The 23027-nt window shown below is 37.3% G+C and overlaps 3 protein-coding genes across 9 annotated transcripts; 2 read left to right on the forward strand and 1 right to left on the reverse strand.

Annotated features, from left to right (window-relative positions):
• The first annotated feature begins 1724 nt into the window (after positions 1–1724).
• Positions 1725–7398, forward strand: LOC146161200 (phosphoribosyl pyrophosphate synthase-associated protein 2-like). Of its 7 annotated transcripts, none has more exons than XM_083385543.1 (9): positions 1725–2061; positions 2633–2752; positions 2925–3097; positions 3198–3313; positions 3566–3813; positions 4030–4141; positions 4218–4289; positions 5905–5979; positions 6376–7398. In XM_083385543.1, exons 1-9 carry the CDS (start codon positions 1979–1981, stop codon positions 6532–6534), a joined length of 1158 nt encoding a protein of 385 aa, XP_083241669.1. In that variant the 5' UTR covers positions 1725–1978; the 3' UTR covers positions 6535–7398. The 7 variants fall into 7 exon arrangements, with proteins under 7 accessions (XP_083241669.1, XP_083241671.1, XP_083241672.1 ...); XM_083385545.1 differs by having other exon boundaries at positions 3566–3782; positions 4056–4141; XM_083385546.1 differs by having other exon boundaries at positions 3566–3738.
• A 74-nt stretch (positions 7399–7472) lies between these two features.
• LOC146161201 (tubulin polymerization-promoting protein family member 2-like) lies at positions 7473–12612 on the reverse strand. The gene is made up of 5 exons (XM_083385548.1): positions 11368–12612; positions 11006–11076; positions 9134–9278; positions 8531–8627; positions 7473–7949 (listed from the first exon to the last, which is right to left on the reverse strand). Exons 1-5 carry the CDS (start codon positions 11470–11472, stop codon positions 7858–7860), a joined length of 510 nt encoding a protein of 169 aa, XP_083241674.1. The 5' UTR covers positions 11473–12612; the 3' UTR covers positions 7473–7857.
• A 3788-nt stretch (positions 12613–16400) lies between these two features.
• LOC146161202 (divergent protein kinase domain 2A-like) lies at positions 16401–22528 on the forward strand. The gene is made up of 8 exons (XM_083385106.1): positions 16401–16634; positions 16780–16878; positions 17411–17659; positions 19309–19502; positions 19805–19951; positions 20317–20476; positions 21170–21372; positions 22207–22528. The coding sequence occupies exons 1-8, from the start codon at positions 16415–16417 to the stop codon at positions 22450–22452; spliced, it is 1518 nt and encodes a 505-aa protein (XP_083241232.1). The 5' UTR covers positions 16401–16414; the 3' UTR covers positions 22453–22528.
• The last annotated feature ends 499 nt before the right edge of the window (positions 22529–23027 follow it).

The following is a 23027-nucleotide window of genomic DNA, read 5'->3' on the forward strand; positions in this document are numbered from 1 at the left end:
ACATAGGCCTACATTCTATTATAGTACAGTAATTAGAGAACAAAGTGTAACGTGACAAACTATTTCAAGCACAATAAGGCCCGGGCCACATCAAGCAAAAAATGTCTATGAAGTTGATATAATCATTTAAACGATCGTCAGGGCTGTTCCAAAGGGGCACGTTACCACGGCCTACCCCAAGGTGTATTTTGTTCCTAATTTAACTACGTAAATGCATTTTTTCTCTCTCCGCTCAAATCTAGATCACGTTTTCGGTATGTCTTACCTCATTTTTATCAATTTGTTTTAGCTCAAATGCGTCGTGCGTCTCATCGTATCCTCGAAAAAGAAATGTGTTTGCAAATTAAACAATATAAAGTTTTTTTCGCTTTGCACGAATGTAGCATTTAGCCTACTTTTACGTCGCTATACACGTGACCGTTGTCCACTGACTTGTGACCGCAGCGCCTAGCCAATTGCTTTCCGCGTTTCACAATTGATTCTACCTTATGCATCGTACTGAAATTGTCTTATTGATTAGCGGCTTGAATCACCGCTTCGTTTATCGTCGTGTTTCTGAGATTTGTTAATATATTCAACGGGGAATTATCTACTGAGTGGATTGACTTTGCCTAGAGTACAAGTAGTTAAGGACAGGTATTCTAGCAACCTGTTCCTTTGGAGTCGGATTAAGAACTTGTAACAGACTAATGCAGCCGTCGACTCTCGCATATAGGGTCAGCGCCTACTCACACCTAACTATAGACCTCAATACGCTACAACGAATTATAACAGTAATATCGGGTTTCTACGTCAAGTTGAGATTTAAATTTGTGACGTCTCGTTATGACGTAACTCTGTGGCGTCATCTCTGGAAAAACTTGCCTCCCTAAACTTAAACTAATCGCCCAATGCGCGAAAAAAATGTACCTATATATAAATATTTACTTTGTGTATATACTTTTAATTTAAAAAATGGGGGAAAAGTGCCCTTTTCATGAAAAATGATATATTGCTTTCACAACGTTAAATATTATGCGACCGACAGGAGTAGGGCTTGAGCTACGGAAAAATGAAAAAAAAATTGTAAAATGACATGGTTGACATTTGTTAAAACATTTTTGGTACCATTTTAAGCCAATCTAGAGGGCGTGGCCGCAAAAATTTTTCCGGGGGAGTACCCCCGGACCCCCCAATATTTCGGATCGCTACGCTTGCCTGATGTCTATGTTGCCCTTACCAAAAAAGTCGCCCCCCCCCCCTTGCCCTGAAATCGCTCCGGCGTCCCTGATTAGGATATAATAAAAAAATATTTTTGACTGGAACAGCGTCAGCAATGATTATTTCAAAAAAAATCCGCCCTTACTTTCACTACTGGATATCACACAGCGGTGTCGAGAGTTTAATAAAGTAGAAAAAATATAAAAAAATATTGACAGGTTAGCTGGCCACTGACATGAATGAAAGTCTTCACACCCAGTTAGGGCTAAACTTCCGAAAAAGAGCAACTTGCGTAAAACACAATAATGCACATTACACATGACACAGCATCATGTATTTTAAATTAATTTCAATAAAACTTTTTGAAAAATTTACGATAACAGGAAACTATGTCTAATTTGGTTTTAACCCTTTATGCATTAAAAAAAATAAAAAAAGTTAAGTTTTGTTATTTTGAAGAGCGACACCACGTGTCGCCATGCTTCTCTTAAATCCATTTATTTTGCAATGATAGAATCCTTTTAATAAGCCAAGTTCCTAACAAACTGTGGGCACTGCAAATGTTTGGTTAGTGTCGTATTTCATACTTGATTATTTATCTTTACGATAGTTTTTTGTTGGGTTAAGCTCCTTGTTTTCAGCACAGTCTTAAGCGAAAGCAAGGCCTTAAGAACTCTATGAACGCACGACATTTGATACATTACATTACCACCTGAATTTTTAATCGAGTTGGTGTTGATGTTGTGTTGAGTTTTCTGACGTTTAGCAAAATACGATCATGAATACTTACCCCGATTCAGGAAAGGATATCCTTCTTTTTACGGGGAACTCTCACCCTGAACTTGCACGATTGATTGCCAGGTATGATTATCGATAAACAAATATTATTTGCGGACAAAACTTCCATTAGTAATTCGCACCACTATGTTTATTCGGCGCTCTTTCACTATTGTACGTAAAAATTAATAAAAAAAAAACTTTCTTCAAATGCCGCATACCACAACGCATATTGTTTGGGTTAGGGTGCGGGTTAGCGTTTGGTTGAGGGTGGGTCAAGTTATTATTAATAATAAACATAATATAACTTGACCCACCCTCACCTAAACGCTAACCCTAACCCAAACAATATGCGTTGTGGTATGCGGTATTGTTTTGTTTTTTGCATAACTTTTAACGTACATAAGTAAAAGAGCGCCGTTTATTCTATATTAGTATATACACTCCGGTGTGTTTCTCTGTTGAGAAAGGCAGTGGAATGCAATCAGGCCTTTGTCCACCCAGAACTATAGCTGGACACCCAAGATTCAGGAAAAAGTAGATAAAATGCAGACTAGGTCTCCTATAGACTACGCAGTGCCAACACAGTTGGGTGTTTGATTTCCTGCTATAAATCGTACTTATGAAAAAATGTTGATTTTGCATTTGTGTGAAGTCGAATGCCAATCAAAATTGGAACATGTGCAGTTTATCAAAAACCAAACAAGGAAACTATTGTGGACATTGGAGAATCAGTCCGTGGAAAAGACGTCTTTATTCTACAAACCGGAAGCAGGTTTGCAAAAGATTGAAATATCCATGTTATTACTCATTCTTATTATGAAAATGTGTTAAAAATATTACAATAATAAGAATTTAGACTCATCGGTTTAGCACTGTAGCCTTGATATGACAGAAAAAAACAAAATCTGTGTAGTAATAAAATCAAGTTTATGGTAACTTTTCAGAGATGTAAACAATGCAGTGATGGAACTGCTTATAATGACCTATGCTTGTAAGACTTCTTCTGCTAAGAGGATTATTGGTGTAATTCCTTATCTTCCCTATTCCAAGCAATGCAAGATGAGAAAGCGGGGCTCAGTTGTTTCAAAGTTAGTTGCATCAATGCTTTGCAAATCAGGTTTGAAACTATTTTTCATTTTATCATTTTGTTTAATCTCTATGGGTATGCGCCAAAAAACATTTTTTACCATGGTTGATTAAAAATCAATAATGTAAAGGGTTGGATCATGTGATCACTATGGATCTGCACCAAAAAGAAATTCAAGGGTTTTTTGATGTTCCTGTTGACAATTTGAGAGCCTCGCCGTTTTTAATGCAGTATATACAAGACCAGGTTTGTTCGTTTTCTAATGTTTGAAGGTTAACTTTAGGCTAATGCAAAATTTACCTGCAACTTTTTGTCCAAGCGCACAACTTATGAGGCCCTTTTTACTTTACATGTTTTATATTTTTACACCTGACATACTAAAGTTCACTCTTCATTTAAATAGTTGATCTTTGATTAACCCATATTAAACTAATCCTAATAAGAATCCTCCTCCTACAGCCTTCAACATTTTAATTAATTTTTACCTCCAATCAACAGATTCCTGACTATAGGAATGCCGTTATTGTGGCCAAGACACCTGCGTCTGCCAAGAAGGCTCAGTCTTATGCCGAGCGTCTGCGCTTAGGCATTGCTGTTATTCACGGAGAACCACAAGACTTTGACTTCGATCAAGAAGATGGCAGACAGTCTCCACCCCCTTTGGAACCCGAGTCACTTTCACCACAATCCCCAAACAGACCCTCTACATCTGCTGGCGGTGATAACTCAAAGCGAATTGAGGCAATGTTATTAGGTAGAAAATTTTTAACATAGTTTTGTTTCGTCTTACAAGCCAAAGCCCTGTAGTTAATCTACATTTAAAACTCATTTTTAAGTTAATAGGAGAATGCAGATGCCCAATATCTTGGTCGTAAATTCCTTAATTTGTTACTTGCAAATTAACTGGTACCCAATTTTAATTCAGAGCGCAAAGGTGCATTTGCTGGCGTGGCTCGACACAGAAGTGTTTCAACGGGACATTTTGAAGCCATAGAAATTCCAGTGCTGACTGCTAAGGAAAAGCCCCCAATAAATGTTGTTGGAGATGTTGGTGGTAAAATTGCAATCATTGTAGTAAGTGTCTTTGGTAATCTCTTGTAAAGGCATGCCTTGCTCTTTCACATCAATAAAATTTTATCATCTTTTTTAGGATGACATCATTGACGACATTGACCCATTTGTTGCGGCTGCTGGAATTTTAAAGGAAAGAGGTGCTTACAAGGTAACCTTAGGCAGATTTTTTTTGTAAAAATTTATAGGTTTCCGAATTATAAAGCATAATTCGTTCTTCAAACTCACTGTTTTTCAACTTATGGGTTGCAACATAGGCGTCGAACTTTCAAAATCCCAGGGCGTTTTTTTAACCAGTCCTCAAAAAGGGGATTCCCGAAATTTCAACTTAGGGAATTCCCCTATTTTCCTTCTGACGTTAATGAATAATGACGTCATAAAATAGTTACGGGAATGACGTCATAAATATATAACCAGACACATCAAATTAACGTCCAGCAAAAGCGAACCTTTAAGACGCAAAGCGAACTCGTGCTTTGAAACAGCTTAGTGTGCAATCGTGAACTTCAGGCGAAAAACTAAACCAAGACGGAGAATATGTGTGATTGATTTTGATAGAATCCTGTTTCGATTATCAGCAGCGCAGTTTCCCAAGTTTCATGTTCGGGACCACGCTAAATTACAAGCACGTCTTTCGCCACCTGCAACACGAAGATCGTTTTTCCGTCCGGCCCTCAATACGCTACCGCTCATTACCAACAAAATGTAGCAGGTCTCTCTCGTTAACCGATTTTGCGATTCCGTATACTATAGGTTTAAAACAACCGTTATGTCTCCTGTAATTTCGTCAGAAATAATTGTACTCAAAGCTAATGCGGGCTTTGTCCTGCATTTAAATGATGAAGGACCAAGGTTAGTGCCAATCTACTTTGAGCAGTGTTCGTAACTTATTATCCGCCATAGCATATAAGACACGTGCACAAGGAGCGAGCGAAGCGAGGGCAAATTTTTTGCGCTGTAACGATATTAAAAATTAAAGAGACTTGTGCGAGAGCAGTCAGCGTTATTGAACAAGGTTTTTATATGTGTTTGGCGAAAAGCTTATGTTCGGAATATTACGTTCGTTTATTTATCGATTTGAGTGACCAAACGTCTCAGCATATTTAACATTATGAATTGTGACGCCAGACGAAGCACTGTGTTATACGACGTTTAAAAGTTATGGACTAGGTTAACACTTGTCTATTTCAGCCTCAGTAATTGGCTTGACGCATCTTTTATCACAGAAAATTTTTCACTGAACACAAATTTCTTATCAGCTTAAGTTTAACCTACGTTAGCGCGACCTGGTATTTCATATTTTCAGTGCGGCTTCGGTTTATTATTAGCTGCAAACGAACACTTCTGCAGAAGGTACTTCTCCCCATGTAATTCAGGAAAGTCGAGCATACTGTTAGTGAACCACGATTGTGATACTTGCGATGTACATTGCGCTAGCTGTAATATAGTGTTTACATAGATGTAGTTGCACAGTAATTGCACACGAAACTTGGGCAAATTCCAGGGCGTTTTGACGCCCTGCGAGAAAACCAGGGCGTCAAAAAAAAAACCTCTGCACACCCACGTTCGGCGCCTATGGGTTGCGACCCGAAATTGTGTCTCCATGTTTATTTGATTGGGATCGTTTAGTGGTTTTCATTGTTACAGTTATTTCTCAATATTTCTTAACAATATTTTGTTCTAACACAAAATAACAATCTAGTGTATATTTAATAAAATGTCTAGCGTATATTTAATAAAATTTTATTTATACTCATTATTTTTAGGTTTATGTGATGGCTACCCATGGTTTACTATCTTTGGATGCACCAAGGATTCTCGAAGAATCCTCAATTGACGAGGTTTGGTTTTTGGTGATTTTATTCTTGGTAATACATTAAACGATCTGTGTCTTTGTTTATATTACTTGGCGTATTGGGTTACAGACGGCAATTTTTGTGCTTTTACAACCCCGGTAGAACTATGACGATTACTCTTTTCGCCTAATATTTTTAAAAATCTTTAATCCTTAATAATGTTATGTGCTTTGCAAGCTCATCTGCTGTTGCACCGCTGCAGTCTTCCCCAGGCCAGTGAAACGTTATGGGCTTCCCGGTTAAAAACTTTATATAGCACTCCGTACCAAATTTTGTTTTCAGAAATATTGATTCTATTTGAACAAGGTTTATAAGACAACCATAGTCTTCCAGGCCCACCATCCACGGCCGGTCATTAACTTATTTATGTTTCCAAACCAGGTGGTTGTCACCAACACGGTTCCGCACGAGCTGCAGAAGCTGCAGTGCCACAAGATCAAGACGGTCGACATCTCCTTCATCATGTCCGAAGCGATCCGTCGCATCCACAACGGCGAGAGCATGAGTTACTTGTTCCGCGATATTTCCATCGACGACTGAAGCGCGCAAAATGCGGGAGCAGGCAAACTGTCGACTAGAAAGAGTTCCAGCCAAAGTACACACTCTTATTTCCTCGTGGTGTTCTTTAACCAGGCTCCAACCATGGACCCAAAATTGCCGCGGGATATCTTTACACGCGCTGCCATTTATAATAAACTCTTTCGCTTGCTATTTATAGACCTTTGGTGACACAAGTGTTCAGCATAAACACAAAAGCCGGATTCGCGTGCATTTTTGGAGTGCGCTGTGTGAGGTAATGGCTTTATATCGTTTCACAAGGACACACGGCCCCTTTAAATCCACTTTTCGGTTCGTCCTACGCCTTTAAAGTTTGAAGGTTGTGTTTTCGTAGCGTAGTGCAAACCACTGAGGAACCGCACACCAAAAGTGGCGTAACTCGCTTATTTAGTTAGCGCTTCCCAAAAAATTTTATACCGACGAACGTTTTTCTCCGTTATGAGGCGACTTGGCTGTTTAAATTGTAGATACTGTTTGTTAACTGACTTGGAAGTTGCTACGTTGCCAAGGTATCACTCTAAAATGCCTTATTTTATGGGTGCAATTTTCTTGTAATGTAGCAAAATGACTTCGTGTTTCAGTGCTACTTAAGATGCCTTGCAGTTTAACAAATAACATAGTCCACTTCCGGTAAACTGTTGTGCTGAATTAAAAACTGCCAAATTAATAAAAAGAATACTGCCACTTCCCCTCTTTTCTTAGTTTTATAGCTATTTTTGTAACAATTCCCGGTTAGATAAGTTTTAACAAAATATAGGTACCTGCCAAAACAGCATTCAAAAAGTCATTACTTTACCTGCTAACGTTTTAAAAGAAACGTTTGCCAATTTAACGGCTATAAAATAAAATATCTTTAGTGCAAAAGTTGTATATGACGACGTCTCCCTTGCTTTTTGACTGTTGATGTTCCCAGTCGATCGCTCGGTATTTTGCAAATATATCTTTTTTGGTTAACCTAATAGACATTTAAGAATTATTATATAAAACAACAAAGGTAGATAAAATTGATGATATATCAAAAAAATATACAGTATATTATCACTTCAAAGCCACAAAAGCAATACAAGCCGTACGATTGAACAGCAACGATTCAGTAAATGTAATCTTTCTTTTTGAGCACAAAACTTGTTATTATAAAAATGGATTTGGATGTCGAAAGCCCTAGACTTGCCGCGTTGAAATGGAGAAGAGTTAAGATAATTCCAGTTCTACTATACAATGCTACGTTACAACACTAAGTTTAATTTTTTTTAAGTTCTTTTTGGTTGACGGAAAGCACCGAGAACCCTGTGATACAGCTGCAGCTTATTTTCCCACTTTTTCATTGTAGCTTCCCTCGCCCTTGTAGTTGCCGACGTACCCTTTATTGTCGACCTTGTCTACGCGTCCTTCAATACCTTTTGAACGTAAAGAATTGTGTTAATTCACTGTTTTCAAATGACTTGACTTGACTTAAGGCTTGTGGGCAAATGACTTAAGTCGTTTGGGCAAATGACTTGACTCGGACACGTTTACCCAATTTTTGAAAGCTTAACGTGTAATTTCTATGACAAGGACTGTACCTGTAATTGACTTGATTTAGCATTTATTCAAAAATACTTGACTTGGACTTAAGTTATTTTACATATGACTTGACCGGGGTATAAGTCATTTCAAAATGACTTGTTTACAAAACTGCAAAAACCCTAGGGAATTTAATTGACTCGTTTGAGTTCATGCAACAAGCGTAAATTGTTTTATTCGACGTAGAACTACAATTATTAAAAATATTTTTTTTCTTATCGAATATTTTAGCGTTTAATCTTCCAGTTACTCTGCAACAGCTGAGGCCAGTATGCCCAATGTCACTTCTCCTGTTGTTGATTGTATTAAGCCGTAATATTCAAACAATTGCTGTGATTCCAAAGATTTCATTAACCGAGTGTATTAGGCGTTTTTTACTCAAATGGAGACTTAAATTCTAAGGAAAAACTATTACCCTTTCCTTTCCCGTCTTCTCCAAATCGTTGCTTGTGTGCTCCTGTATACTGTGATGTGTCGGTCATCTTATCCACACCACCAGTCTTCGATTGTTTCTGTAAGTTAAGTTTTTGATCATGACTAGCTGTAGAATTAAAGATATTGGGACAGAGCAAGGATTCTGGAACAAAGCAATGCCTTTTTCGAGAAATATAGTTTTAAAATTTTACACATTGTCGCCAAACTTTTTCATACTAGACCCCTTTAAATCTGTTGTTTTATTTCAAATCGCTAGATTTCAATGCGAATGACTTGACTCAATTGCAACTGAATTGCTACAACAATTACTGGAACTTGACTTGGGTAAGTGATGGCTTGACTTGAACTTGAGTTGGTATCTATTGAGAATGACGTGACGTGGACTTGAGTTATTTTGCTAATGAATTGATTGGTACTTAAGAAGTCCTTTTGAAATGACTTGTTTACAAACAACACTGGTAGGCCTAATAAGCTTTCGTCCGTTGTATATATACAAAACTATTATAAGAAAAAATTACCAATATTTGTTTTGGAAGATGTTTCCGTGTGCTAATTGATTCAGAAACAGCCAACTTCCACTTACTGTAACGCCAGTGTTGCCAGGTTTCTTTCCTTCCACCAGTTTCACGGCTTGTGTTTCGTCTCCCCCCTTGTATAGTTTTTTTCCCAGTTCAACGAGACCGTCGTGAAATTGATTCACGTTCATGGTTCGAGTTCCTTTTTTTATTCTGTGCCACAAAAAAGGGTATTATAAAAAAATACTTATAGCTACAATTTAGAGAATAACAATATTCATGGTTAAAACGAAATCATTTATTTTAGCGCTATGTTTGTCTGATCATGAAGCTACCATAGGTTTTTGGATTTGATCTTTAATTATTCGGATTTTACGAGAATTTACATGTCTAACATCGCAGCACAACTTAATTGTTTGTTGCATTTCGCCTGATTTTTCAACAAACGCTTCTGCGTGTATCAGCACTTTACAGCATTCAGTTCCGTAAATATTTGGTGAAAGAAGGGCGAAACATCAAACGAATTACAACAGAAGGTTTCTTCATGAAGCATCACGCAAAAGGTGCCAGTAACTGCCTAGTTAAACACCTGCGTGGTGCGCTATAACGTAAAAATCGAATCTTACGACAGTTAGTTTAACTGCGCAAAAAATATTAGCTCGAAGCGATCTTGGTGGCATAATCCCGTAGCTGTATAGCAACACAAAAATCAAGCAAAAAAAAAGAGCACAACGCGCGTTAAAATCATTTTTATTTATCGTTGATCATTTTTTTGTTTAGTTTTCGTTGACCGCTAAGATTTTGAAGGTTTGGTTTAGCTGAACGCTAAGTTATTTTTTAAATGAAATCAATGCAAGCGTTGTTGTCCAAAAACGGTAGACTCGAATCTCTCAGAGGAACAGACTGACAATAATATTATATATATATATATATAAATATTATATTATAAGGTTCCCGCAATGTCCGCTTTTAACGTTGAATATAAACAGTGCCTATTATCGTTTTTATTTACTTAATTTGACATGCCGTACTTCAAACGGTGATTCATAATGAGGTCATGTATAGTTTCATTAAATTTAGCTGACATATGTATAGGGCTGTAGGCACTCCTAAATTTCTATACTAAATTGAAAATTGAACGTCATTGATTACACCTTCACGGCGCCATAACTTGAGTTAATCGATTTGGTCCAATTGATTGTTTTGTTACCCTTAGAATATTTTTTTAAGACCAATCTCGGATGTCTATCGGCATTTTAAATTTTATAGCCCATCACGAATATGGATGACGTCTTTATAACGTGTTAGACATAATGTTTTTTGCGGGCACATTTTGGGGAGTTTGTTGCACTTTCTCGTCATGAATCATCAAAAAAACCTTATGTTGCAATTTGTTTGATTTTTTTTACTTTTTACTGACCCTAAATAATCGTAAACAACAATTGAATTAATGATTAATTTTTTACTACTCGGGTTTTAAAATGTTTATTGACATTGCTCTACAATTGGCTCTAGAGAAAAATCCAATTCTTGTTATCAGACGATAAAAAAATCAAAGATGACGTCACATCATCACGTCATAACGTGGCTTCACAAAGGTACGTCAAAACGTGTCTTTACAAATTAGATCAAAACGTGGCGTCATAACACAGTAATCTTAAAAACACCAAAGAACTTGCTTATTTTGTTAGTTAAGGTTTGTGGATTTTTAATACGTGAGCTACTTTAAAGATACTATCGATTCGCGCTAAGAAAAAAACGCATTTAAATAGTTTAAGTTGTCCAAACTTTCGCTTTCGAGGGTGCGATTTGCCACTCGACGCCTTAGGAATAAATCGATTTTGTAAAATGGGATAAGGGGGTGACATGGCCACATGACTCCTTACCCTGACTCCTTCCTGGTTGTTATAAATAATTTACATTGCAAACAAGGTCCTTACACTTTTGAGAAGACGATGTCGGCGTCGGTACTGGTGCACTTTGATCCTATGACACCACACTCTTTACAGCACTATAACAAAGCAACGGTATTGGTAATATTATAGAAGCCTAACTGTATAGTGTACAGCACTAAATTTAAATTAGCGACTCTGGGCTAGGAACAATGACATAATTTCGTGTTTGATCAGTAGATATTTCAACGTCATTTTAAGCCATTTTTAACATGACCAATGTACATATAAACCTTTTGACACATAAAAAACCTTTAAAACATGTCCGACAAAATACCCCACTAAAGAAGGCCTACAGAGCGAACCAAATGATATTATGTATGCTATTTGTCTAACCAGTGATAACATACCTTGACAAAGTTTTTCCCACTCATTTCTGTAGCTTTGGCGTCGCCATGCTTCTTATAGAGCTCATAGGTATCTTTCAGTTCCTTGCTGACTTTGGTGGACGACATTTTTTTAGTTTTCAGAATATGCTTTTGGAAAACACTTGAGCAACAGTTAAATCTTTCGAGCTTTTTTATGAATAAAATATAAAAACAATATTAGTTATATTTTACAATATTAGTTATATTCTTTACGTGTAATAAATACATTGCGTGCGACTTGTTTTATTAGATTACACGGCGCTTTCATGCCGAAAGCATTTTGCAAAATTATCCACTGGCCCATAAAAAACTCAGGCCAACAAAAATAGTATATAGTTGGCCTATAGTTAGGTTATGGTAAAACGTATAGGTCTAGTGATTGGCAAACAAACCGCATCACTAGAGAGATTTGAAAACAGTCGAGTTTGAATCATTAAAACAGCAATCCACTTTAACATTACCATAGCCTTCGAAGCGAATAATGGAATTGAATATGATATACCAAGTCTATTTACACATCATACGTATAGTAAATCGTTTGAGTAAAAATATAGGACAAGAATTAGAAAACTATCAAAAAACATCTAGAGATTTCAAGTCTTTTGGCAAACTGCTGAAATATATTTGGGATCTACTTGATATAAGGCGCTGCTATTTTTGCATGTAAACTTTTTAAATGGTACACTACGTTTCTCATCAAACACAATCAGCAATATCCAAATTACAATTCCTTATTACTTTTCGTATTTTGAAGTGCTAGATCTCTTGGAACAACTGGATGTTGTTAGTAACATATGCAACTATAAGCTTTATGTGCAACATAAGCTACTGTCGACGCTAAAATACCTGAAGGCTGGCGTCTGATACGGACCAGCCAGGGACGCTGGCATGTGTGTGACAGGCGAATTTGGCGTTTGCTTATCAATATTTTATGACAGCTGGTTGCGTCGTAGGTTTACCCATTCCGGCTACAAAACTTACGACAGAAGCCTGCCTTTGTGGCACCGATTTCAAAATACCACGTACGTCAAAAGAGTTTGAGACCATAGCCTATAAATAATTTCCCTTTATGGTTTGACCTTTTTGTTGCGAATCGTTACATGATTAAAACCGAAATATATAGTTTCTGTTCCTTTATACTCCCTAATAAGTAGGCTAGTGCAACAAATGATAAGAATAATATAACTTTTTTGCGGTATATCAGAACGTATGCTTTAACATATAACCTTTAAAAATTGGGCTAATAAGCTACTACTAAAGTAAGTACACGCACCACTGAGTTTTACGTAGCAATTAAAAGCAGATTATACTGCAGTACTTCGTTTGTCTACAAAGTGTTACTTTGTACCCCTTCGGTCTGGATAAAGTCAAGGCCAATAAACAAATAAGATTTCACTTCACATTCGACTTCGTGCTTTTAATTGTACAGTAACTATAGGCTACCTTATTGAGTTTAGCAAACACTTAGCTTTTCAAACTTGGCGCTATCAAAACTGTTTGCAAAGTTCTGCGCTACGTGATGTCTTTACCGACCATTTTAACTGTAGATAAATATTGAGAAAACGCGCTTTTTTATATGTTCTGACCGCCAAACTTGTTTTGACAACCTTCACACAATAACTACCTTATTTATGGGTAGTGACGGCAATGTAAAGCAAGCCCAGCACCATTGTGTGCAGGGCATCGAAATCTTATTGTTAGTTCATTCTCCAGTTCATTAGGGTTCAATTTCTTTTGTAATTTTCGCTGAAGATGTTTTTGAATTGGGCAGGTCTCATTCACAGTTCGCTCATAAGATGTGCTGTATTGTGGTCAAAAATTTGCTCTCTCGAAACACAATAGTCAAACGTCTGGACACAGCAGTGCTTTGTTGTGTCGTCCACTTTAATTAAATTATCAACGTAGAAAAGTAAAGAAAAATCTAACAGCTTTCTTTTTTACCCAAGATATTCGTTAGTTTTATTTTTACAGATCCGACATTTTAAACTAAATTTTTACTTTAGCGAATCATATCATTAGACAAAGTGCGTCAAGAACAACTTACTCGCTATAAATAAACAGTTAATAACACCTACGGTATGCCACCTGTAAGAAATTTACCTTTGCTTTTTATATCTGATTTTTTATAAGTGGTTGAAGTATTTTGCTTACAATGTTAAACAGGGTGCAAATATATTCCTTGTTTTTTTTGTTTATCTAAAACACTTTGTGAACTGTTGCTTGCTCCAAAAATATTGCCTTTATTCTCGTTGTGTATCAAGTTTAAACCATATCTTTCTCCAAGCGCTGCCTTTAATCTGGCTTAGTAACCCGCCTGCCTTGAGACCCGAATAGCCTTGCCTGTAAAGATTCCGTGATGTTCTTTCCCTTGTGGCTTAACGGTCGCAAACAAAGGGGCTGTGTACCCACGTCAAACAGGAATCGATTACGCAGACGCCCTTCATTTAACCGGCGCTCTGGGACCATAATTCGGTCGAAATAGCTATTGAGTAACAATAAACAGGTGTGATTCGGCCAAACCGTTGAAATTTAATTTCCTGAATAAGTTAAAATGCCGATATCGCAGTAAACGTTCGATGCTTTGGTTGGCGAGGAGCGCGAGTCTGCGGCCTGTAACATTAGGATAAATAGACATTCGCAAGCCACCCGAGTTCGCGTAGCATTGTGCGTTAGCCTATAAACACACACAGATCTTTGTCGGAAATTTTCCACACTGGTGCGTCAATCGCGTTGCCCTGACGACGCGGACGCTTCGAAACACATATACATATTACCTCACATGTTTCGGTATGCCGGCCTGATTGGTAATTCGAATCACGTAAAAAAAACGCCAAAGCTGTAAAAGCAATTTATACCGGCTACTTTTGCAAAAATGAAATGCAGGTATACATCACAACTTTTGGAATTCATAATAAACATCCTTTCAACCTGATTATGTTTCTGCAGATGTCTACTTTTACGCAGCCTTATACTAGGTTGTTATTTATATGGTTGGGCAACCATTTTTTGGCATAAAATATGTTGGTACGAAAACGGTAACCTATCTTTTCAAAACCGTACAGATTAAATGAAAGATACACGCACACACACACACGCACACACACACGCACACACACACGCACACACACACGCACACACACACACACACACACATACGTTTTTAACAACTGAGATCTATATCCCTTCTGAAGTCGCTTTTTGACCAACGATAACAGCTCCAGTATCATAGTACACCGAACAGATTAAACTTGTTGCTTCTAATTTCTAGAAAATTTCTTTACTTGCTTTTAAGACCACGGCTTTAGTAGGATCTAATGACTAACAACCAAAAGTCGTCAATTTTATGACGTATAAATAATGTCGTAAAGCTCTGGTTGTAATTCCATACCAATGAGAAAAGTAGTTTTAGAGTTGTCAAAAGTATGGTGACATTTTCAGTTGCCGTCTTGGATAAGACTTGCCTAGCCATGTTTATAGGAAGGCCGAACGGCAGCGCGAAAAGGCGCACAAAACTATTTTGCTGAACTGTTTTGTAAGGAGCTTTACTACCCCGCAAATTCCGGTGCCTCACCAAGACCGGGTGTAGTTAGAACTGGTGACTTCGAACCAATTTATTAACGGTGGACTCGTAACAAGAAACTGGTCATAAAACGGCCAGTTCAAGACATTATGTTATCCAAGTCATTGCCATAGCTGGTCACATCGATGTTACGACACACTGAGGCTTATAACATGAGTTAATGCGTTTGTATTTTGAGCAATATTTCGCATAACTAAAAAACAATACAAATATAAAAGTATTGTTTTACCCTGACGTTATTATCACAAAATTGTAAAAAAAAAAAATGAGTGAGTCAAACAAGTCATTATGGCTAAACGGCTGAAGGGAAGTAAAGTCATTTGAAAACACTTTAGTGCATTTAATCTTTTCGTCGTTTGTTTTCGTTGGATTAACGCTTTACCATGGTACAAACAAGGGTTTGCTGGGTGCTATGCAAGATATAATCTGCTTTTGTATTTATTCTACATCAGTATATACACATAGGGCATCACAAGAGAAATATATATGTATGGGGATAAGATGATTGCCTCTTCCAAAAATATGTCACTTGATTGCAATTTAATTACCGTGATAGAGCTTCACAATCTGGCAATATCTGAATTGTTATTGGACTGATAACTCGCCTCTTTTGCCATAAAACCGTTAAAATTGTCAAAACAATGTTGTTGTATACGTTGCTACTAAACTGACTGTTTATTAAGCAATGCCTCTACAATGATATATAAGCCTTGTCTTAAGTATTTTTTTCGTTATTGGCATTTTAATGACCACACGGACCACTCCAAGTACAAAGATTCGGAGCCAAGTTCCTTAAAAAAAATACATTTATCAGTATAAGTTGGGAAGGCTTAATATAAATACGTCAAAGAACTGTTATTTAGCGTAACCATCTGTTTAATATAAACATTTTTGAATTGTTCTTATTTCTTTTTGATTTTAAAAGTATTGGACCACATTGCAATCGTTTTGGTATTACATCCGGCGTCAATTACCCATGCATGAATGGTTTGTACACGATTCCACTTGCATCAGCTTTATTGGGGGCCCTTTGCATGTTTATGCACTTTTTATTCTCATATAGCGTTGAAATAAACCATTTCTTAAGGCTGTGCAGCAATTTGGCGTTGCAGTTTAAATCGCATGGTTCTTTATAGTGTTTGTAGCGATAATACTTTTCCATTTTATAGAGACAAAATATCTATTCCGTTTAATGGTATAGTAGTCAGCTTTTTAGACAGTTATATACAGCAGAAATGTTAAAAATCAGAAACGTACGATAAAGAGAAACCCAAGGCAGTATAGCAATGCATACATATATAGTATATACCAACTAAAAATGTAGCTTGGATTTTTTAAACAAAGCGTAACAGATTTCGGTTTTGTTTGAAGTACGGCAAATTTAAACTTATTTGTTTTAGAAGGACACCACAAGTGTACAAACATTATAGGCAATTAATTCCTGAAATCATGGAGTTATCAGGGTTTGTAAAACAGTTTATAGTCTCTAGAAAACTACGGTTACGGTTACCACCGTCCGGTAGGTGGCGAAAAGGATGCATTTGCAAGTACTTTTGCATCATCACAACCATTGCCATTTTGCAAGCAATGATTCAAATTTGGAAAAATCACAACATTTGCAGTCAACATACTTTGTTGGAAAAAAGCATTTTAGACCCAGCATTTGCAGGTAACACAAATCTTCAAAAAACTTCTCCTAAAAAGAGTTTTGTTGTCATTTTATAAAAGCATTATTAAACATATTTTGAATAATAAGAAAGTATTTTTCAACTGTGATATAAATGGTACAAATTTTATTAGAAAATGAAATTTAGGTTCATCCATTTGTGGAAATTCTTCTTGTTTCGGCACCGCAATGTGTCATCCACGATCCAACCTGAAAGTGTATCTTAACCTTTCGACATCGCGTATCGGTGAGTTTTTCGACCATTCCTAATCCAAGGAGCATTAGGTACAACTAAGTGTGTAACACAAGGGTGAAACTATGCAATTTTTTTTGGCTTTTTTAATAAATTATAACGCTAAATGTTACATTATTGCCTTTCTGTCTCATGCAGTGCTTGACGTGATTGTCAAACTTAAATTATTTACATGGTGGACCTTTCTCAGCTTTTAATGATGCGAAAATCCTATTATAAAAAGAATAACAAACAAAACCATTACTACACAAAATGACCATTGTAAAATTATGTAATCCTAATAAAAATAGATTTTTGACACAGTTTGATAAGATGAAACATCTAGCTTAGATGTAACTAATTCTCCTATATCGATTACGGTTATTTTGCGGACCCCCTCCCCCCCGAAAATAAGTACAAAATAACTCGCATATCCATTGTGGAAACCAATGGTTCAAAATGGTGTGCCTTTGGCCGAAACATAGTGTGTACATCACGGATCATAAGAGTTAACGACAAAATAACAGTGTGCTAAATGTGTCTTTAGAGCACGGCTGGTATTTGATCGGTGGAAGCACAACGAGCCAATACAACTTGGTTGATCAGGTCACATTCAAAGTACGCTTCGAACCTCCTTGCGCGGGCGCATCGTGCAGCGTCCATCCTCTGCGCGACATATTTGTCGCCTCCAACTACAGGTCGGCCATTTGCCGGCGATTCGGGGAGCGACCGAATTGTAACGTCACGAAGATGCTCGCCGCCTGGCCTCGCCTAAAAAGGATGCTGGCCATGCGAGGTTTGCTCACGTTTTTTTATTGCCACATAAGTTTGCTCGTTATGATTCTTTCCACCTTATACGGGATTGTAAACGGTGGATAGAATTGTTGTTTATTATAGTTATTTGGCACAACTCTTTCGGCGAGAAAATCTCGTCTATATATAACAGCACAAAATGACTTGGGTTTTTCGATTTTTGTTGAGACCAACTCAAGCTAAGTTTTACCATTGCAATTCAACAATTTCTCGAGTCCAGAATAATAAAGCTACAAAAGCAGAAAACACAGTCACCAAATTTTTGTGATTTTGTTTTTGGAAATTTTCACCTGTTCATTGATCAAGTTAAGCACCCGAAATATCCGCCCTGCTCGCAAGCTATCATCCATTTCTGACGGTTCACCCTTATTCACCCTTTTTGGTTGGTTCACCCCTGCAAAATTGTTATTCACCCTGGGGTGAACCATTCACCTGATTAAGAAACACTGCCTTAACTCACAATCCCCACGCCTGTACACTCCCACAGTGCTCTCTTGCTTTATTTACCCCAGGAGAAAAGCGTCGATTTCTTATTCTACTTTCAAAGTCCAGTTTCGCAAAGTAGCCTATGTTAAACGTTAGTCATGATTGAACATGAAACATAATGCCCGGCTTGTACAACTTATGTACGCACATCGCATCTTACTTTTTCTCCCTAAAGCAGAAATTCAGGTATAGCTAAAACACTAAATTAGGATGTTATATTTTATCAGCTTTAGTAAAATTTAATAATGAATAATGGATAAATCGGGGACCTTTACAAAGACCCTTAACACAGATTGCCCCTGCTTGTTATTTGGGTTTTCAATGTCCGTCTTTTCCTTTTTTCTGCCTTGAACTCTTCTAAATGCTAACTTTCTATATAAGTGAACGCTTGCAATGCTACGGGACGTTACCAGATTTGGATAATCAAATTTTTTATAGATATTTTTAATTAGACTAAAATTTAACCTATAGGGCTTTTCAGTTTTTTCACACTGAATTAGCATTAGAATTGCTTAATTCCTGAAAACTACAAAACAACTAGAATTAGTTTTTGAATGAAATTTATTTAATTCTTATTTTTTTTTAATTATTCTATAATTATCTAGTTCAGTGCTCTTCAACCTTTTTTGGTTTGGTGAACCCTTAAACTTGTGACGAACTCATGCCCCCTGTTTACTTAAAAGGTAAACTGAGGTGAAAAGCGATATGAAAAATCATTACGCATATCAATATCATCATGTCAATAAACTGAGCGGAGCTGCCGAAGTTTTACACAATGTCGGTGAGGGTTGGATTAAGGCTTCAGGCTGCTTGCAAGCACTATTGCATGTCACAAAACAGGCCTTTTTATACATCACTTGATACCATACATTATTTGTTTAATATACTGAATGTCAAATATTAATGGTTCATTAAAAGTTTGCGGTGCACCCTTGACCCTTGTATACCTTTTCGTACTGGTGTACCCCATGTATACTTTGGTGAACCCTATAGGGTGCACCGTGCACACCGGTTAAAGATCACTAATCTAGTTGTCCAAACCTAACCGTTAGACCTGTTGATAAACCCGTACTTCCGAAGCCATTATCTGTAAAGAATGGCTTCTTCGTTGTGTATAATAAGAAATCTGTTTATTTGATGACGTAGGTCGTCTGGTTCCCGACGTCATCAACGAAATTTCTCCCCCGTTTTCCTGCGCGTCGCCACGACTGGCGGATCGCATAGTGAGGCGCGTTTATGACGTCAGAAACAAGGGCACGGTCCTGCTGAAAAATTACAACGCTCAGGAAAAAACGCGCCTTCTGCTTCTGTGCAAGTTATCACCCGGAACCGTTGTACAGGTGCGGTTGTAATAGTTTGTTCTATCTCTTATTTTTTTAGTTAATGCGCCACTACTATAGTAGGTCAACTACGAACGAAATATTTTATTTTGGTTTTATAAATTTTGTTGTGTTAAAAGTTTGTTTGTACTGTGCATCACAGATTGCTACCAAGTGGCTTGTATATATCACTAATACCGAAGTGCACACTTGCTTACTCGCCAGAGAAATTATTTTGACATTTTGTAGCATTGAAAAACGCACTTTTAATATCATACAATGAGACAAGAATCGCCGTTTAAACATTTTTTGTTTTCATGCAGCAACTGTTCCCACATAGAGAGGGCTGGCTCTTTGAATCCACCATCGGCCGATGCGGAAATATCGTAATTCAGCGAACAGCCGTCGAACACACTTTGATTGACGTCTACAATTGGCCGTGGAAAGTCCGACTCGACATTGCCATCCAAGTATAAGTTTCAACTAATCGGAAAAACACCTCGTGTTTCTTTTTTTTGGCCTATACAACACACTACTGAATAACACGACGTTTTGAATTAAAAAAAATAAAAAATACCTGGTTCAAAATTAAGAAAAAATACTAAAGCTCTTTTTTCACATAAAGTATTTATGGTTTTCACTAAAGTCACTTTTGATGTTCCCAAAATGTTATCTTAATTTAATGTTCTAAAAGTAAAACAATGTACTAATCGGTTTGTAAGTTGTTCTATTTGTGCTTGTTTGTGAACACTGATATTTGCAAAAAAGATTTGTCACGGCGCGATTTTAGAGTTGGAAACAATTAAGAAGAAAAACGATTTCTGCTTTTTTAAAGCTGTTGGATCTTGCTTACCATTACTCGGACAACGATTCTCGCTACTTGCTGCTCTTTCATCGTTTAAGAGCAAACGATTTGGGAATAAGCAAACGCGGAAAACTGAGGATCAAAAACGCGGATCGTATTCTTATCGTAGACCAGCATTTCATCGAACAAGGTGTAAAATCAAGAAACAGATTCGTAGTTTTAATTGACGATATTATAAGTAAAAGGAAACAAACGTACTTTTGAGCAATCGGCAGCCTAATTGTTTGAATTTAATTGTACAATTCGAGATTTGGAAACCAGAGGACAATAATGTTTATTTAAAAAAAAACAAGAGTATGGTCGCAGGTTTAAATTTAAACAAATTCATTGGCATACAAATTTGAACAGTATGGTAACAGAAAGGTTTCGATATAGTTTTGTAAGGAGTTTTAAGTTTAGTGACGCTTAAGTTTTGAATTTAAACTTTCACCTCACTTCTTGCATGTAATTAACGATTGCTTGGCACTTATTGTTTGAACGGGCGAAAGAACATCGGCATGCTAACACGATGTGTTAGACATTGGTTGTAACTATTAAATGCATGATGTATATCGTTTACATTGAATTATTCAAATTGTACCCAACCACGGGAGTTTGAAGCTACCGAGAAACATGTAGCGTTTTGAACATAACAAATTGAAAGTTATTTAGTACAAAGCTCCGAGTGGCAACGCCGCCACACTTTTGACAATACAACTTTGCCTCCATATAATGAGACATAAATGTTAACTCTTATCACCTGATTATGAATATTGCTTTACAGAGGCCTGGCTAAACCTATATTCATTTCGAGAAAATTTGCGTCAAGGTTAAATTTTTGCAGAAAAACCTCGCGGCTATGAGCGCCCGATCGAAACTCGCTTCGACAAGGATAAGCTCTCGATTGTCGAGAACGGCTTCTGTGGCCACACGCAAAACGACGCCAACTTTTACATCGTCTGCCGCCATTTTCTGCGCGGAAACTGGAAGGACTTGAATGGCGCAACTTTGGAAGGGGGCTTGCTCCACGACCCGCAAGAGTTGGGGGTGAGCGTTCGAATAACTTCAAACGATCGTTTTGAGAACAGTTTCAAGAAAAACTTAAAACTACCATGAAGGGTAAAATGGCCTTTCAACCCTGTGGGTATTAGTAGGGGCGGATCCAGAGAGTCCCATCAGGCCATGCCTTTCCGAAAAAAAAATACTTTTTGCTAACTTTTTTTAATCTTATGCCGGTTAAACTCAAAAACTCTTTAAGTGCATTTTTATTAAATTAAACTATAAAGGTGTTATTTCGAGTGTGCTTAATACGTCACGTAAAAAAAGCACAGGTCCGATCGAGAACAACAATTATTTTTTATGACGTCACGTCATGGCGTGATTTTGTGACGTCATTCCAAACAATTCTCGTGGCCCCCAAACAAAAATCCTGGATCCGCCCCTGTCGAGACTGATGCTTTGTTGTCCTAATAGCTAAGTGTTTATAATGGAACATTTTTCACATTTTTAATTCAGCAGAGTAACAAATGTTGCCCAGTTTCTGGTTGATAACTCAGTTACTGATTTTTACGGTCTTTATCAAATCAGTTTGAAAAGTTGCCCTTGGTTAAAACGATATCTCAAATGTGAAACAAAATTGCGATTACACCTTATTTAAACGAAAATGTAGGTTTTTAGCATCTCTATCGTGCGGCTAAACTTCTTCCACACTTGATGTCGTGTAGTATGAATTGTCGATACTCGTGTCGAGCTGTCCATTTAATTTGGTCTTATACGTTTAATTAATTATTACCGCAATCCCTATATATTGCATTGAAGCTTAACAAGGGCATCTATTCCGTATTCCGCCATTCAAGTGTTTTTTTATTATTTTTCCGGAAGACGTTCACGAACAAGATGTACGTTCTGCTGGACATCTGCACGCGTGGCTCGGTGGCGATACCGAACGGCCGCAAAGAGAACACGCCGTCCATCCGTCGACTAGCCGCCAGCCACCTTCGCAGTCTGTTGCTGGGCGCCAGGCAGTGCGGGCCCGAGTATGCTTACCGTTACCCGGAATGCAAGTTGATAGATCGATCGAGTTCCGTTTATTTGCAACCCGACAGCTTCGAGCTGCAGTGGTTTTAAGGTGGCGTTGTTAGTGTCAACCACAATACGGCCTTTAATTTAAGAAAACAGATTTCTGTTTTTTAGTGTGCTTTTATCTCCTTTACTGCCCTTTTCCATATTTATTTGGTTTGTCTGAAAGCCTCTATGATAGATGTTGAAAATGAATGAAGCGATATTCGAAACGTTTAACATGAAACCTACTTATGTATGGGCTTTGATATTTTGCTGTGCCTGTATAATACGTCTTTTTAGTTTATTTATATTTCAACGTAGATTTTTTTGCAAAAACAACGTTTAACTCCATCAAGTTTTAGATCGCCTTGCAATGTCCAAGCTCCCAAAACCAGTGCTAAGAATAACAATAGATATTTTTTAAACACCAGCAAACGTTATTTTACTAATTTGCACTTTAAACTGCCTTCCAATACTCATTCGTTTGTATACATGAAAAAAGATTTGTATGCCTTTATGCCTCTATATTAAGTTATTTTTTTGTAAGCACCACTCGTAACTCAACCGCTGAAACGATGTTTCTGTACTTCTGCAGGCTCGCCTTCAGCTTCCAATATTTGTTAACGATGGTTTTCTTTTAT

This window comes from Ascidiella aspersa, chromosome 3 (genome assembly GCF_963924565.1).
Source record: "Ascidiella aspersa chromosome 3, kaAscAspe10.2, whole genome shotgun sequence".
Classification (NCBI taxonomy): Eukaryota; Metazoa; Chordata; class Ascidiacea; order Phlebobranchia; family Ascidiidae; genus Ascidiella; species Ascidiella aspersa.